Below are 15,500 nucleotides of genomic sequence, written 5' to 3'. Positions count from 1 at the left end.
TATTGAAGACTGTTTCTTTTCTCCATTATAAGTTTTTGGCTTCCTTATCAAAGATCAAGTTTCTGTAAGTGTGTGGTATTATTTCTTGGTCTTCCAAGATCAATCTATCTGTCTCTGTACCAATACCATGAAGTTTTTATAACTATTTCTTTGTATTATAGCATGAGGTCAAGGATGGTGATTCCACCAGAATTTTTTTTTTTTATTTTCAATGTATATCTTTTTCAATAGAGCATTAAAAATGAGAAATTAAACTAATAACATGATTACACAGCACCTCATAATTATCTGTAGTTAATGTACCTTGCTTCCTTTCAGCCTTGCTTAGCACCTTTTATTGAAATATTGGTATAGTTTTACTTGATATTTTAATATGAATATTTTCATGTTGGTAGATACTATAAAACATCTCCAAACCCTAATATCTTTACACTGCCTCATTGGTGATAATAGTTCAAATCTGAGTTTACATTTCAAGTACCTGAATTGTCTCTAGTAAAGTGGTTGATAATAATTTAAATGTGTAATTATGCTAAAGAAAGAATTAAGAATACATACTGAAAATCAATTCATTTACCAGTGTTTGTACACCATAGTTATATTTGTATACAGTTTGTCCAAAAGACTGATAAAGGGTATCATTCAGTATGTCCCCTACATCATTTTCCTTGCCTAAATCACTTTAGTAATTGTCATGGAAAGCATAAATGCAAAGCATTGAAGACAGAATCAAGAGAGTTAAATATACACCATTCTAGAGAAACTGTTTCATATTTATTTTATTTATTTACATGTGAGTACAATATAGTTGTATTCAGACACACTAGGAGAAGGCATCAAATCATATTACAAATGTTTTTGAGCCACAATGTGGCTGCTAGGAATTGAACTTAGAACCTCTGGAATTATAGTCAATGCTCTTAACCAGCCCCTTGTTTCATATTAAGGTCAGCTTCTCACTGATATTTTCTCATCTGTGAATTTGGGCAACATTTTAAGGACAGAAGATTTATTTTAGAAACTGATTATAGAAGTAGATATTGTAGAAGCATGTCCTGTGGGTTCAATGCTAAACTTACAACTTATGGTCATGAACAGGATGATCTAAATAACTCTTCAGTTAAGCTACTTATAAAATAAAGATAATGATATCATTTTCCCCATGTTGTTGTCTTTATATATAGGATTCATTTAGAGTGAAGATGGCACACAATCATGCAAATTATTGTTGGCTATATGAATTTTAAAAAGAAAGTTTTCTTGACATCTGTAGGAATTGTTTACTAGTAGTAATTATTATAACACTAATTTTAAATACTTCCAGATAGTTTCCAAATTATACACAAATGTACAAATGAGATTCAGATCAGCCAAATAAGGATATAAATGATGGCATTCAGGATGGAGATCACCACTGTGTAGAACAGAGATATCACTCTGTTCTGCTTAGTTGAGTAACTGGACTTGGGCATCATATAATTAAAAACAATGGTTCTATACTAGAGGCTGACTGCAATAATGTTGGGGGTACAGGAGGAGAAGGCATTGTGAAAGCCCTTAGTGGAACACATCTTCAGAAAGGGGATAAAGATGTAGATGTAGGATGTAGCTATGTCAAACACTGATACTACCATGATGGGTCCAGCAGAGATGGATGAGATGATTCCAACAATGGAGACATCTGAGCTAAATAGTTTCAAGATAAGGAGAAGCCACAGGAGAGATCTATCTGATTTGATACACAGAAGTACAGACTTAAGGACAGATAAGTTTTTCAAGTACTCACACTGCCAGTCACATAAAAAGCCCAATGAAGAGGAGGCAGATTTGTGAGGCTTATTTATGGGGTAGTTTAGAGGTAAGGATATAGACAAATTAAGGTCATAGGTCATGCCAACTAGCAGAAAGCACTATGCTGTCCTAAAAGTCACCACAAAACAGATTTTGACTTCATGCACATTCACAGCTATTGCTGTTTCATGTACAAAGAATACTATCAGCATTATAGGTGTAATTGCATTGGAATAGGCAAAATTCAATAAAGCCAGATGGCTAAGAAACAAGTGCATGGTACTGTGAAACTAATACAATTTCTTACCAAATTTATTTATGCCAGTAAAGTGGGAATGCATATTCTAAGAAAAGGCACAAAGATGACGACAGAAAGCATAAGATTGTCGGTTAACCTGAAAAGGATGAACTCTGTCAAGGTAATATGGATTCTAGGCTCCCTCTCTTGTGCAGATTCTCCCTGTTGAGGAAAATGATAAATTCATTTGTTTAATATGCTCATTCCATATTTTCAGATTTGTAGAGGATTTTTCCTCAGTATCAATCAGGTGTTTTTGATGAGCCCTGCATGACCCTGGTGGGGCTGGAGTAACATGCCCCTGGGAAAGAATCCCAGTGTTGATGACTGCACTGGGCATGAGGCTTGTTTGTGTAATAATGTACATATTTTCACATTCCTCCAAGGAGTATCCTCTCTGTTAAGGTTAATGACTGCATGATAATCTAAGACAGCAGGAGTCCAGGAGCTGAAGGCTTGAATAATGTCTCAGCAAAATGATAAATGCTGGAACCTTCAGAACAACCTTTAAGGCTAGAGAAAATAACTCTAAATATACTTGTTGAAAGTACATATAACTTCTCAACTATGCAAAAGGATGCAATAAGAATTATGAGAGGATTCATGAATCTAAAATAACAAAGGGAGCTACACTATGAGGCATCATGTCAGAAAGACGCAAAGGCAGACAGATATGTAAATTTAAGGTCAGTTTAGGACAGAGCAAGGTTAAGCCAAGGTGTGGTAGAAATGGTAATTTTAGGGCAGGGTTCCACCCAACTAGCTCATTGTCTGTGTTTAACAAAGGCAGACAGATCACTGAATTCTTTCCCAGTGTTAAAATAAAAGTGTATGCTTGCTGTCTCCTAAAAAAAGTAAAGGAATTGGATCATGGAATACTGATTCATAAGATAATCACAAGAAACCTGAAGTAAATTACTGGACCTATAGATAAAATCAAAGACTGGACTTGGGTTCTACAGGAGATGAGCTATCTGGAGAATTTTTAAGATATATAAAAGAGAACTGGGAGTTCTTATGCCACCAGGTTCCCAGGTCCACAAATGCTCCTTGGAGCAGATCTTGTGCTCCAGACCCTATCCACCTACCTTGCCCACACCCAGAGACAGCCTGACACACCTCCACCCCCAGTAGGTCTGGGAGAATCACAATCCCTGACCTCAAGCTGTTTTACAGAGCAATAGTGATCAAAGCCACATGGTGCAGAGACAGAGAGTTTGATCAATGAAATATAATTAAAGAATCAGAAATAAACAATCAGACCCATGGTCACCTGATCTTTGACAAAAAGTCAAAACCTTCCAGTTGGAAAAAGACAGCATTTTCAAACATGGTGCTGGATCAACTTCTGGTCAGCATGTAGAAGAATGAAAATTGATCCATTCTTATCTCCTTGAACAAAGTTCAAGTCTGGGAGGATCAAGGGTCTCCACATAAACCAGATACACTGAAAACGAGAGAAGAGAAAGTGGGGAAGAGCCTCAAGATGTTGGCACAGGGAAAATTTTCTGGGACAGAACATCAATGTATTTGGTTCTAAGATGAACTATAGGCAAATGTTACCTCATAAAATTGAAAAGCTTCTGTAAGACAAAGAAACTGCTGATAGCACAAAACAGCAATCCACAGATTCGGAAAAGGTCTTTACCAACGCTACATTTGAACAAAGCCAACAGAGAAAATTTAACAGTGTAGTGTATTTAGTATGGTCATTTTATGTGGAGAAGTATTTAAATGCATTTAGAAGTCTTTGCTTTTGTAGTCACTAAAGCAACTATTAAAAACTTTAATAGCCAGAAATGCAGAGAATACCTGAGTGTGTAAGACCCCCCAAAACCTAGGGTGCCCCAGCACCCCACACCCCAGAAGGCGACACCCAAATCACTCATGAGAAACAGTCTCGATGCAATAGCATGAGGATTTCTTTATTCCAGAATTCTGGGTCCCACAGCCGTACACCACACAGGAGTAGAGGACTAAGGACCACAAGTGCCGAATTGCAACAGCTTTTAGAAGTTTACAACAGAGCCTGCGAATCACAAACCAATCATTTCTTAGCATGGAGAGCCTGAGAAATGCGAGCCAATTGATTTGTACCACTCCATAATTTTTAGGCCAATCAGTTTAAATTATCGGAGCCCACGCTCAGTGGACCAATTAGTTTCCTATAATGTCTACAGCTGCGTGAACTCCTGCAGAGGGGTAATGGCTTACATTTACAGAAGCAAGATAAGCTTAGCCCCTTTCCAATTACCTTATGGGGCCAGGATCACCTATTCAAGGCCTTTCTGTTAGCTCTAAACAAAGGGCGGGCTCTGGAATGTGACCTTTTACCTAGTTTCTAATAAAGCAAGATAGCATTTTAAACTTCTGACTTCTTGGGGTCATTAGAGTTAGGCTGTATTATTTTCTATCCTTTCAAGTGTAAGATCACTTGGGACTTGGTCTGCCAGGGCCTGACTTGCAGCCAGGAACTAGGCAGCACCACAACGCTCTGTGCCAGGAGACAGCCAGTCACCCAGGGGTGTTTAGATATGCTTGCAGACACACAGGATCAGATATACCATCTAAATGTTGCTAAGGACCCCTAAGGAAATAAAAGTGGTCATTGACAGTCTCCAAACCATAAAAAGCACAGAACCAGATGGTTTTAGTACAGAATTCTATCAGATCTTCAAAGACGATCTAACAGCAGTACTCTTCAAACTATTCCGCAAAAGAGAAAAAGAAAGAACAATACCCAACTCCTTCTACAAAGCCACAATTACACTGATAACAAAACCACATAAAGAACAAAGAAAGAGAACTTAAGGTCAATTTCCCCTACGAATATCGATGCAATAATACTCAAAATTCTTGCCAATCAAATCCAAGAACACATCAAAATGATCATGCACCATGATCAAGTAGGCTTCATCCCAGGGATGCAGGGATCATTCAATATATGGAAATCCATCAATGTAATCCACTACATAAACAAAATCAAAGAAAAAAAAAACCTCATGGTCATTTCATTAGATGCTGAAAAAGCATTTGACAAAATTCAGCATCCTTTCATGTTAAAGGACTTGGAAAGAACAGGAATTCAAGGCCCATACCTAAACATAGTAAAAGCAATGTGTAGCAAACAAGTAGCCAACATTAAACTAAACGGAGAGAAACTTGAAGCAATCCCACTAAAATCAGAGACTTGACAAGGCTTCCCTCTCTCTCCATACTTATTCAATAAAGTACTTGAAGTTCTGGCTAGAACAATTAGACAAGAAAAGGAGGTCAAAGGCATACAACATGGAAAGGAAGAATTCAATTTATCAATATTTGCAGATGATATGATAATATACATAAGTGACCCAAAAAACTCCACCAAAAAACTCCTACAGCTGATAAACAACTTCAGTAAAGTAGCTAAATATAAAATTAACTCAAGCAAATCAGTAGCCTTCTTATACTCACAAGATAAACAGGCTGAGAAAGAAATTGGAGAAATGACACCCTTCACAATAGCGACAAACAATATAAAGTATCTTATATAAAAAGATACTTTAAACCTCATAAAATTACAAAGTTTCTGTAAGGCAAAGGACATTGTCAATCTGACGAAATGACAACCAACAAATTGGGAAAAGATCTTCACCAACCCTACATCCAACAGAGGGCTAATTTCCAATATATACAAAGAACTCAAGAAGGTAGACTCCAGAGAACCCAATTACCCTATTAAAAATGGGATACAGAGCTAAACAAAGAATTTTCACCTGAAGAATTTCAAATGGTTGAGAAGCACTTTAAGAAATGTTCAACATCATTAATCATTAGGAAAATGAAAATCAAAACAACCCTGAGATTTCACCTCACACCCGTCAAAATGGCTTAAATTAAAATCTCAGGAGACAGCAGGTGTTGGTGAGGATGTGGAGAAAGAGGAACACTACTCCACTGCTGGTGGGATTGCAAGCTGGTACAACCACTCTGGAAATCAGTCTGGTGGTTCCTCAGAAAACTGGGCATGACTCTTTTGGAGGACCTTGCTATACCACTCCTGGGCATATACCCAGAGGATTGCCCAGCATGCAATAAGGAAACATGCTCCACTATGTTCATAGCATCCTTATTTATAATAGCCAGAAGCTGGAAAGAACCCAGATGTCCCTCAATGGAGGAATGGATACAGAAAATGTGGTATATATACACAATGGAATACTACTCAGCAATTAAAAACAATGAATTCATGAAAATTTTAGGCAAATGGTTGGAACTGGAAAATATCATCCTAAGTGAGGTAACCCAATCACAAAAGAATACACATGGAATGCACTCACTGATAAGTGGATATTAGCCCAGAAGCTCTGAGTATTCAAGACACAATTAACATATCAAATGATTCCCAAGAAGAAGGAAAAGAGAAGTTCCTGGCCCTGGAAAGGCTTGATGCAGCATTGTAGGGGATTACCTGGACAGAGACCAGATTGCCAGGGAGGGGGTTAATTGAGGAATAAGTGTAGGGAAGAGGTCTTATGGGACTTATGGTGAGGGGAGAACTGGAAAGGGGGAAATGACTTGGAATGTAAACAAAGAATATAGAAAATTAAAAAAAAAAAAAAGAAAAATTAGTGTTCTTTTAAAGGACTGTCTTTCGACATTTAAGAGCACGTCTTGACTGCGTGAACAAGAAACCATAATGTAATGCCACAGCAGATTAGTATCCCAGGCAGATTATAGGCTTTACTTAGGGACAATTGCCCATACAATCTCATTCTTTACATCATTATAATAGTAACGGCCTGAGACAATAATCTGGTATTTTTAGAAATGTGCACATCATATTGTAAAGACTTGTTCTCGGTGGCCTCATTTCTACCTGTACCACAAAATGGTGCTAATTCTCAAGGATTTATACCTAATCAAATATTGCAAATTGGTACTCATATTTCTATTTTAGAAAAGTAAAATATGCACATGTGACTATTGAGACCTTTTCAGGCTTTCTAGTTCCAACTGCTTTAACAAAAGTAACTAAAAATGTAATTGTCCACCAGCATTGTTTTTCTATGCTTGGTGTTCCAAATCAGATTAAAACAGATAATGGAATTGGCTATCAGAGTCAATCATTTGAGATGTTTTGGAAACAATTTAATGTTACCTATATTACTGGGATTCTTTATAATTCTCAAGGAGAAGGTATTGTGGATCTTTAAAACAATGTGTGGGGTTTTTTGGTTTTGGTTTTGATTTTTTTGGTTTTTTGTTTTGTTTTTTATTCAATATATTCTTTATTTACATTTCAAGTGATTTTCCCTTTCCTGAATCCCCCCTCCCCGAAAGTCCTATAAGCCCTCTTCTCTCCCCCTCTTTCCCAATCCACCCCTTCCCACTTCCCTCTCCTGGTATTCTCCTACACTGCTGCACTGAGCTTTTCCAGGACTGGGGGCCACTCCTTTCTTCTTCTTGGGCACTATTTGATATGTGCATTGTGTCTTGGCTATTCCAAGCTTATAGGCTAATATCCATTTATCAGTGAGTGCATACCCTGGGTGTTCTTTGAGACTCAGTTACCTCACTTAGGATGATGTTCTCTAGTTCCATCCATTTGACTAAGAATTTCATGAATTCATTGTTTCTAATGGCTGAATAGTATTCCACTGTGTATATATACCACATTTTTTGTATCCATTCCTCCATTGAGAGGCATCTGGATTCTTTTCAGCTTCTGGCTATTATAAATAAGGATGCTATGAACATAGTGGAACATGTATCCTTATTACATGCTGGGGAATCCTCTCGCTATATGCCCAGGAGTGCTATAGCGGGGTCCTCTGAAAGTATCATTCCCAGTTTTCTGAGGAACTGCCAGACTGACTTCCAGAGTGGTAGTACCAGCTTGCAACCCCACCAGCAGTGGAGGAGTGTTCCTCTTTCTCCACATCCTCACCAGCATCTGTTTTCTCCTGGCTTTTTGATCTTAGCCATTCTGACTGGTGTGAGGTGAAATCTCAGGGTTGTTTTGATTTGCATTTCAAAAACATCCAGGCCCAAATGGTTTTAGTGCAGAATTCTATCAGACCTTCAATGAAGACCTACGACCAATACTCTTCAAATTATTCCACAAAATAGAAATAGAAGGAACACTATGAAGCCACAATTACAATTATATCAAAACCACACAATGATCGAACAAAGAAAGTGAAATTCAGAGCACTTTCCCTTATGAATATGGATGCAAAAATAACAAAATTCTTGCCAACCAAATCCTAGAACTCATCAAAACAATCATTCACCATGATCAAGTAGGCTTCATCCTAGGGATTCAGGGATGGTTTCATATACAGAAATACATCAATGTAATCCACTGCATAAACAAACTAAAAGACAAAAAATCTACATGGTCATTTCATTAGGTGCTGAAAAATCATTTGACCAAATTCAGAATCCCTTACTGTTGGGACATTTGGGGAGGAGGGATCCGGGAAAGGGGAAATCATTTGGAATGTAAACAAAGAATATAGAAAATAAAAATATTAAAAAAAAAAAAAGAAAAAAAAAGAACTAACTACTTAGTAAACTTGAGTTTGAAAAGATGCCAAACTGACAAGTACCTCCTCTAAGGTGCAGGCTAATTTTTCACCAGCGATAAATGGCAAGCTACAGAATCTCTGGACAATGACGGCCCATTAGAGGTACATTCAGAACAGCTTCAGAGAGCCTCTCCCTATGGCTGCTCTGCTATTTGGCAAACCTCCCACTCACAGCAAGCCCAGAACTTCCCTCAACTTCTGGAAATTAACTGACAGCCAAAGCTAAAGATTTGTCACACTAAAAAGCAAATACATCCAAGTATTCTCACGGAAGCAATCCAGAAAATTTTAGAATTGGCTCTTCTGGCATTCTTCCCTGGTTCCTCCTAAACACTGTGCACCTAAGATACTCAGTTGCCACCACTGTCTTGCTCTAATTTGTTAAAACTGATAATGAGCAGACTCCACTTTCTCCATTGTAGCATATTCTTGCATTCTGCTGTTCCTGATTTCCCTTTCTCAAGTTTAATCTGACACACATTGGTCACACAGACACACACAGATTGGTGTGTGTGTGTGTGTGTGTGTGTGTGTATCTGTGTGTGTCACCACAATGTTGTAAATCGACTGAGCAATGCTTTCATTGGCTCTGAAGAACTCAAGGTACATATAAAATTTATGGCATCTTGAAATAAAGTAAATATGCATTCAAACATTAAAAAAAGTCTTGAAAAGATCATGAATTCAAGGCCTATACATAAACATAGTGAAAGCAATATACAGCAAATCAGTAGCCAACATCAAACTAAATGGAAAGAATCTTGAAGCAATCCCACTAAAATCAGGGACTAGACAAGGCTGACCTCTGTCCCTATCTATTCAATATACTACTTGAAGTTCTACCTAGAGCAATTAGACAACAAAAGGAGGCCAAAAGAATATAAATTGAAAGGGAAGAAATCAAACTAACATTACTTGAAGATTATATGATAGTATACTTAAGTGACCCCAAAAACTCCACCAGAGAACTCTTACAGCTGATTAACAACTTCAGCAAAGTGGAGAGATAAAAAATTAACTCAAACAGATCAGTAGCATTCCTATTCTCAAATGACAAAGAGACTGAGAAAGAAATTAGGGAAATGACACCCATCACATAGTCACAAACAAGATAAAGCATCTTGACATGTCTCTAACTAAACAAGTGAAAGATCTGTATGACAAGAACTTCAAGTCTCTGAAGAAAGAAATAGAAGAAGACCTCAAAAGATGGAAAAATCTCCCATGATTGTGGATTGGCCACATAAATATAGTAAAAAATGGCCATCTTGCCAAAAGCAAAATACAGATTCAATGCAATCCCATCAAAATTCCAACTCAATTCTTCATAGAGTTAGAGCAATTCTTAAATTCATCTGGAATAACAAAAAACTCAGAATAGCTAAAACTATTCTCAAACATAAAATGCCTTCTCAGGGAATCAGCATCCTAGACCTCAAGTGTTACTACAGAGCAATAGTGATAAAAACTGAATGTTATTTGTCAAAGTAGCAGGCAGTTAGATCAATGGAATAGAATTGAACCCACACACCTATGGTCACTTGATCTTTGACAAAAGGAGCTAAAACCATCCAGTGGAAAAAAATAGCCTTTTCAACAAGTGGTGCTGGTTCAACTGGAGGTCAGCAAGCAGAAGAATGCAAATCGTGCCATTCTTATATCCTTGTACCAAGCTCAAGTCTCAGTGGATCAAGGGCAACCACATAAAACCAGACACACTGAAACTAATATAAAAGTAACTGGAGAAGAGCCTTGAGCACATGGGCACAGGGGAAAATTACCTGAACAGAACACCAAAAGCTTATGCTCTAAGATCAAGAATTGACAAATGAGACCTCATAAAATTACAAGGTTTCTGTAAGGCAAATGACACTCTCAAAAAGACAAAAGGCAACCAACAAATTGGAAATAGATCTTTACCAACCCTACATCGGACAGATGGCTAATATCCAAGATATGCAAGGAACTCAAGTACATAGAGTCCAGAGATCCAAATAACCCTATTAAAAATGGGGTACAGAGTTAAACATGGTTCTGGAAAGACTCAGTATAGCAGTATAGGGCAAAACCAGAACAGGGAAGTGGGAAGGGGGCCAGAAAAGGGGAAATCATTTGAAATGTAAATAAAAAATATATCGAATAATAAATAAATAAATAAAAATTAAAAAAAAAAGAATTTTCAATTGAGGAATATGGAATGGACGAGAAGCACCTAAAGAAATGCACAAAATCCTTAGTCATCAGAGAAATGCAAATCAAAACAAACCTGAGATTTCACCTCATACAGTCAGAATGGCTAAGATCAAAAACTCAGGAGAAAACAGATGCTGGCAAGGATGTAGAGAAAGAAGAACATTCTTCCACTGCTGGTAGGATTGCAAGCTGGTAGAACCACTCTGGAAATCAGTCTGCCAGTTCCTCATAAAACTGGGCTTGATACTACTGGAGGTCCCTGATATACCACTCCTGGGCATATACCCAGAGGATTCTCCAGCATGTAGTAAGGACACATGCTCCACTATGTTCATAGTAGTCCTATTTATAATGACCAGAAGCTGGAAAGAATCCAGATTTCCCTCAACAGAGGAATGGACACAGAAAAGGTGATATACTTACTCTGGAATATTACTTAGCTATTAAGAACAATGAATTCATGAAATTCTTAGGCAAGTGCGTGCAACTAGAGAATGTTATCCTGAGTGAGGCGAAACAATCAGAAAAGAACACATATGGTATGCACTGACTGATAAGCAGATATTAGCCCAGAAGCTCAGAATACCCAAGAAACAATTCACATATCAAATGATGCCCACGAAGAAGGAAAGAAAGGCCCCTGGTACTGGAAAGGCTCAGTACAGCAGTGTAGGGGAATTCCAAGATAGAGAAATGGGTAGGTGGTGATTGGGGAACAAGGGGAGGGAAGAGGGTTTATGGGACTTTTGGAGAAGGGGGATCCAGGAATGGGGATATCATCTGAAATGTAAATAAAGAATATAACAAATAAAAAATTAAAAAATATATTATGGAATCTTAATTCTTACTAGAAATCATACATTCCTATTTCTATGCACTATTTTCTAAGTGTGACATTTTATACTCTCATCTATAAAACTTGTCAGTGCCTCAAACAATTACTCAATTTTGAATCTCATCCCTCCCTATATTCACCTAAGTCCCTAATAGAGTATATTACATCAATCACTAAAATATTAAAAGAAAAATTGATGCACATGAATGAAAGAAACAAAATGGTCCATTGTAATGAGTAGTTTATATCCTCTAATGTAAACTAACCTGAAACAAATATTAACTTGAAAGAACATTTTCCTCTGATAATTTGTTATCATGTAAATCCCATAATCACCAAGTAAAAGTGTGCTAATTCTCACATAAAGAGGAAAATAGATTGCTTTAGATTGACTGAGTACTTGAAAATTAATTGTCTTTGTATGAAATGACCTGCTCAATACTCACTGGATCAAAGGTAATGATCATTGGTGATTTTAATTCACACTGGAATCCAGAGCCTCTGCAGGGACTTATCCTCAGGGATAAATAATGACAGTTGGAAAGAGATTTATATCTGTAAAAATCTAAAAATTTTGAATTCTTACTTTAAAATGAATTCTTATTTAAGGAGGTAAGAGTTTGTTGGTAAATGGAGATACTTTTTTTTATATGTATCTTATTTCAAACCATGATATAGAAATATGTCAGATGGAATTATGAAGTTGTATAACAGAAGGGGGGAACAGAAACTTTCATAGAATTTCCTTGTATTTCATGAATAAACTGATCAGACTAATCGGCATAAAAGCAAATTTTTATAGATTTCCTTTTTATCCATATGTTGGCAAGACCAGAAATCAACATGACCTTCAAATCTGTACACATGTAGAGTTCACCAACAGGCTAACATATTCACTAGCTTTAAAACACTTTGTCGGCTTACTGTTAGGAGATATCCTGTGCAAGGATCTGGTTGTTTATGAAGTGAATGTATTTGCCTCAGAGACATCATGACACACAAATGAGAACGTAAGTATAGAATGTGAGAAATGACAGCCTATTTGCCCTTTGCTGAGTGAGTCTTTAGAAATCTTTTAACTTTTGAATTTAAATACTGAGCACTGACCTTTGTTGAAAATGATGAGAATTCATTCCAAAATATTTCAGTTAGAAAACACTGTTACACTGGAAAAGGAATGGGTGTGTCTAAAGAGTAACTAATAATGTGCTATATATTCATAAAACCTGTTAAAATTGATATTTCAAATTACTTTAAAGAACAATTACCTCTTTAGAAGACTTTAAAATATTGAATGAGTTTACAACTGGAAGTCAGATTTGTAAATTTAACATAATCTTTATTCAGTTTTACAGACTTTGTCTTACGCATCTGAGAGCTGAAATTCCCCTCTGATACTGGTTCTAATTTATCATAGCCTCAATTGTATGCCCACCCATTATTTTATAGCCTGGTTACTAAAAGGAGTACTCTGAGTTTGGTCTAACCAGGGTTTGTATCTACTTCTCTTTTTAAAGATTTCTCATTTTTATTTTGTGTGTGACTCTTGTCAGAATGAACACATTGTAGCACATGTATTCCTGGTGACTGTGAAGACCACAAGAGAGTACTGGGACCTCAGAACTGGAACAACAGACTCTCGCCAGAAAACACAGAGGATTAAACCCTTTTTGTGCCAGTTCACCAAGTGCTCTTAATAACTGAGCTGATACTGAATCTCCATAAATTGATTACTTTGTATTTTTGAGAGTCTGTTACTTAACTTAAAATATTTGTCTGCTAGAATATAGAAATGACAAAAGGAACAATGTAACTTCAAAGAAATAAAAATAGGAAAACATACAAGTTATTTTATATCCTGGGCTAGTAATGTAGTAATCATTCAATAATAGCAATAACTTAAGACTTCATTATTTAATTCTATGCTTTTATAATTCATTCTTTTGTTAAGCTAATAACAAATACATTGTTGTATTCTTAAGATACAGATTATTTTATAGTTATTCATCTATGAATTTATTGGTGTATTTATATATTTATTTACTTGTGTAACGGGGTACTGATAACACAGCACATGTGTGACTGACAAAGAACAAATTTCAGTAATTGCTTATTCCTTCCCATCTTGTGGGTTCCAGGAATCAAACTCTATCTGTAACATGTGAAACTTGGTGGCAAGAATCTTTACCTACCAAGCTGTTTTACTGGTCCAATTCTCATAATTTTAAACTTTAGCCTTAATGACAATCTTTTATATTTCATTATAAGTAAATGTAAATAAAAGTTATTTATTATTTATACCTCATTTCAGGCATTTGTGCTTAAATCATTTTGAAGTAATTACTGCACATAAATGTACAAATAATTATGATGCTAGTAAAATATCAGTAAGTGATTCAATGTTTTGAATAATATATTAGTTTATAATGTTCTATTAAATGAACTGAAGTAACCAATTTATAAATTCCATTTTGTAATATCTTCATCATAGCCTTAATCTAGCACTAGCTACACTATTCCATGGCTTTCCTAGAGGATGGGAACCACACTGCTGTGACAGAGTTCATTTTATTGGGCTTAACTGATGACTCAGTTCTTAGAGCCATCCTCTTCATCATCATTCTGTGCATCTACCTGGTGACTGTGTTTGGGAACCTCAGCACCATCCTTCTCATTAATGTCTCTTCCCAACTCCATTATCCCATGTTCTTTTTTCTCAGTCACTTGGCTTCTGTTGACATAGGCATTTCATCTTCTGTCACACCCAATATGCTAGTTAACTTCTTGGTAAAACAAAATACCATCTCCTACCTTGGTTGTTCTATACAGTTTGGCTCAGCTGCTTTCTTTGGGGGACTTGAATGCCTCCTTCTGGCTGTCATGGCTTATGATCGCTTTGTAGCAATCTGCAACCCACTGCTCTATTCCATCAAAATGTGCACACAAGTCTGTATCCAGTTGATTGTAGGATCTTATCTAGGAGGTTTTCTTTGTGCTTCCTTTGCCACGCTTTCTTTTTTATCCATTCTCTTCTGTGGACCAAACAGAATCAATCACTTTTTCTGTGATTTTGCTCCTCTGATTGAGCTCTCCTGTTCTGATGTCACTGTCCCTGTAGTTGTTATCTCATTTTCAGCTGGTGCAGTTACTATGCTAACAGTGTTTGTCATAACCATTTCCTACACTTATATCCTCATCACCATCCTGAAGATGCACTCCAGAGAGGGTCGACAGAAGGCCTTCTCGACCTGTACCTCCCACCTCACTGCGGTCACTCTGTTCTATGGAACTGCTATATTCATTTATGTGATGCCCAAGTCCAGCTACTCCACTGATCAGAACAAGGTGTTGTCTATATCTAACACACTGGTGATCCCCATGTTGAATCCCCTCATCTTCAGCCTCAGGAATAATGAGATTAAGGGTGCTATGAAGAGACATCTGGGAAAGAAAATATTTTCTTAGGGTAACCTGGTTTGTAAAATTCAATATAATAATGATAATTACCCAAGACAAGTATGACCATCATCTGAGGTTGGCAATTCACCTTCTTGTTATTCCTTTTGCCTGAATCTCATTTTTCTCCCAGTACATATAGATATTATATTTTATTGCATTTTATTTTATGTAGTTTTTAATAAGTCTTTGAGAACATTATATAAAATATTTTGATCATGTACAGCTCCTCTCAAACTCTTCTCAGTATATCTCTCTCTTCTGCACATTCAAATATATTTTTTTACCAAATTCATCTTGTGCAATTTAGGAATTTAGGCTTTAACGCAGCATAGGTAGCCTACCAGGGCAATGT

General features: G+C 36.7%; 1 protein-coding gene across 1 annotated transcript; it reads left to right on the top strand.

Annotated features, from left to right (window-relative positions):
• The first annotated feature begins 14,209 nt into the window (after positions 1-14,209).
• Positions 14,210-15,154, top strand: LOC127679747 (olfactory receptor 484-like). Its single transcript, XM_052175389.1, has one exon. The coding sequence runs from the start codon at positions 14,210-14,212 to the stop codon at positions 15,152-15,154; it is 945 nt and encodes a 314-aa protein (XP_052031349.1).
• The last annotated feature ends 346 nt before the right edge of the window (positions 15,155-15,500 follow it).

Source organism: Apodemus sylvaticus, chromosome 1 (assembly GCF_947179515.1).
Source record: "Apodemus sylvaticus chromosome 1, mApoSyl1.1, whole genome shotgun sequence".
In the NCBI taxonomy this organism is placed as follows: domain Eukaryota; kingdom Metazoa; phylum Chordata; class Mammalia; order Rodentia; family Muridae; genus Apodemus; species Apodemus sylvaticus.
Note: the sequence above shows the minus strand (reverse complement) of the source record. Positions and strands in the feature narration are given on the sequence as shown.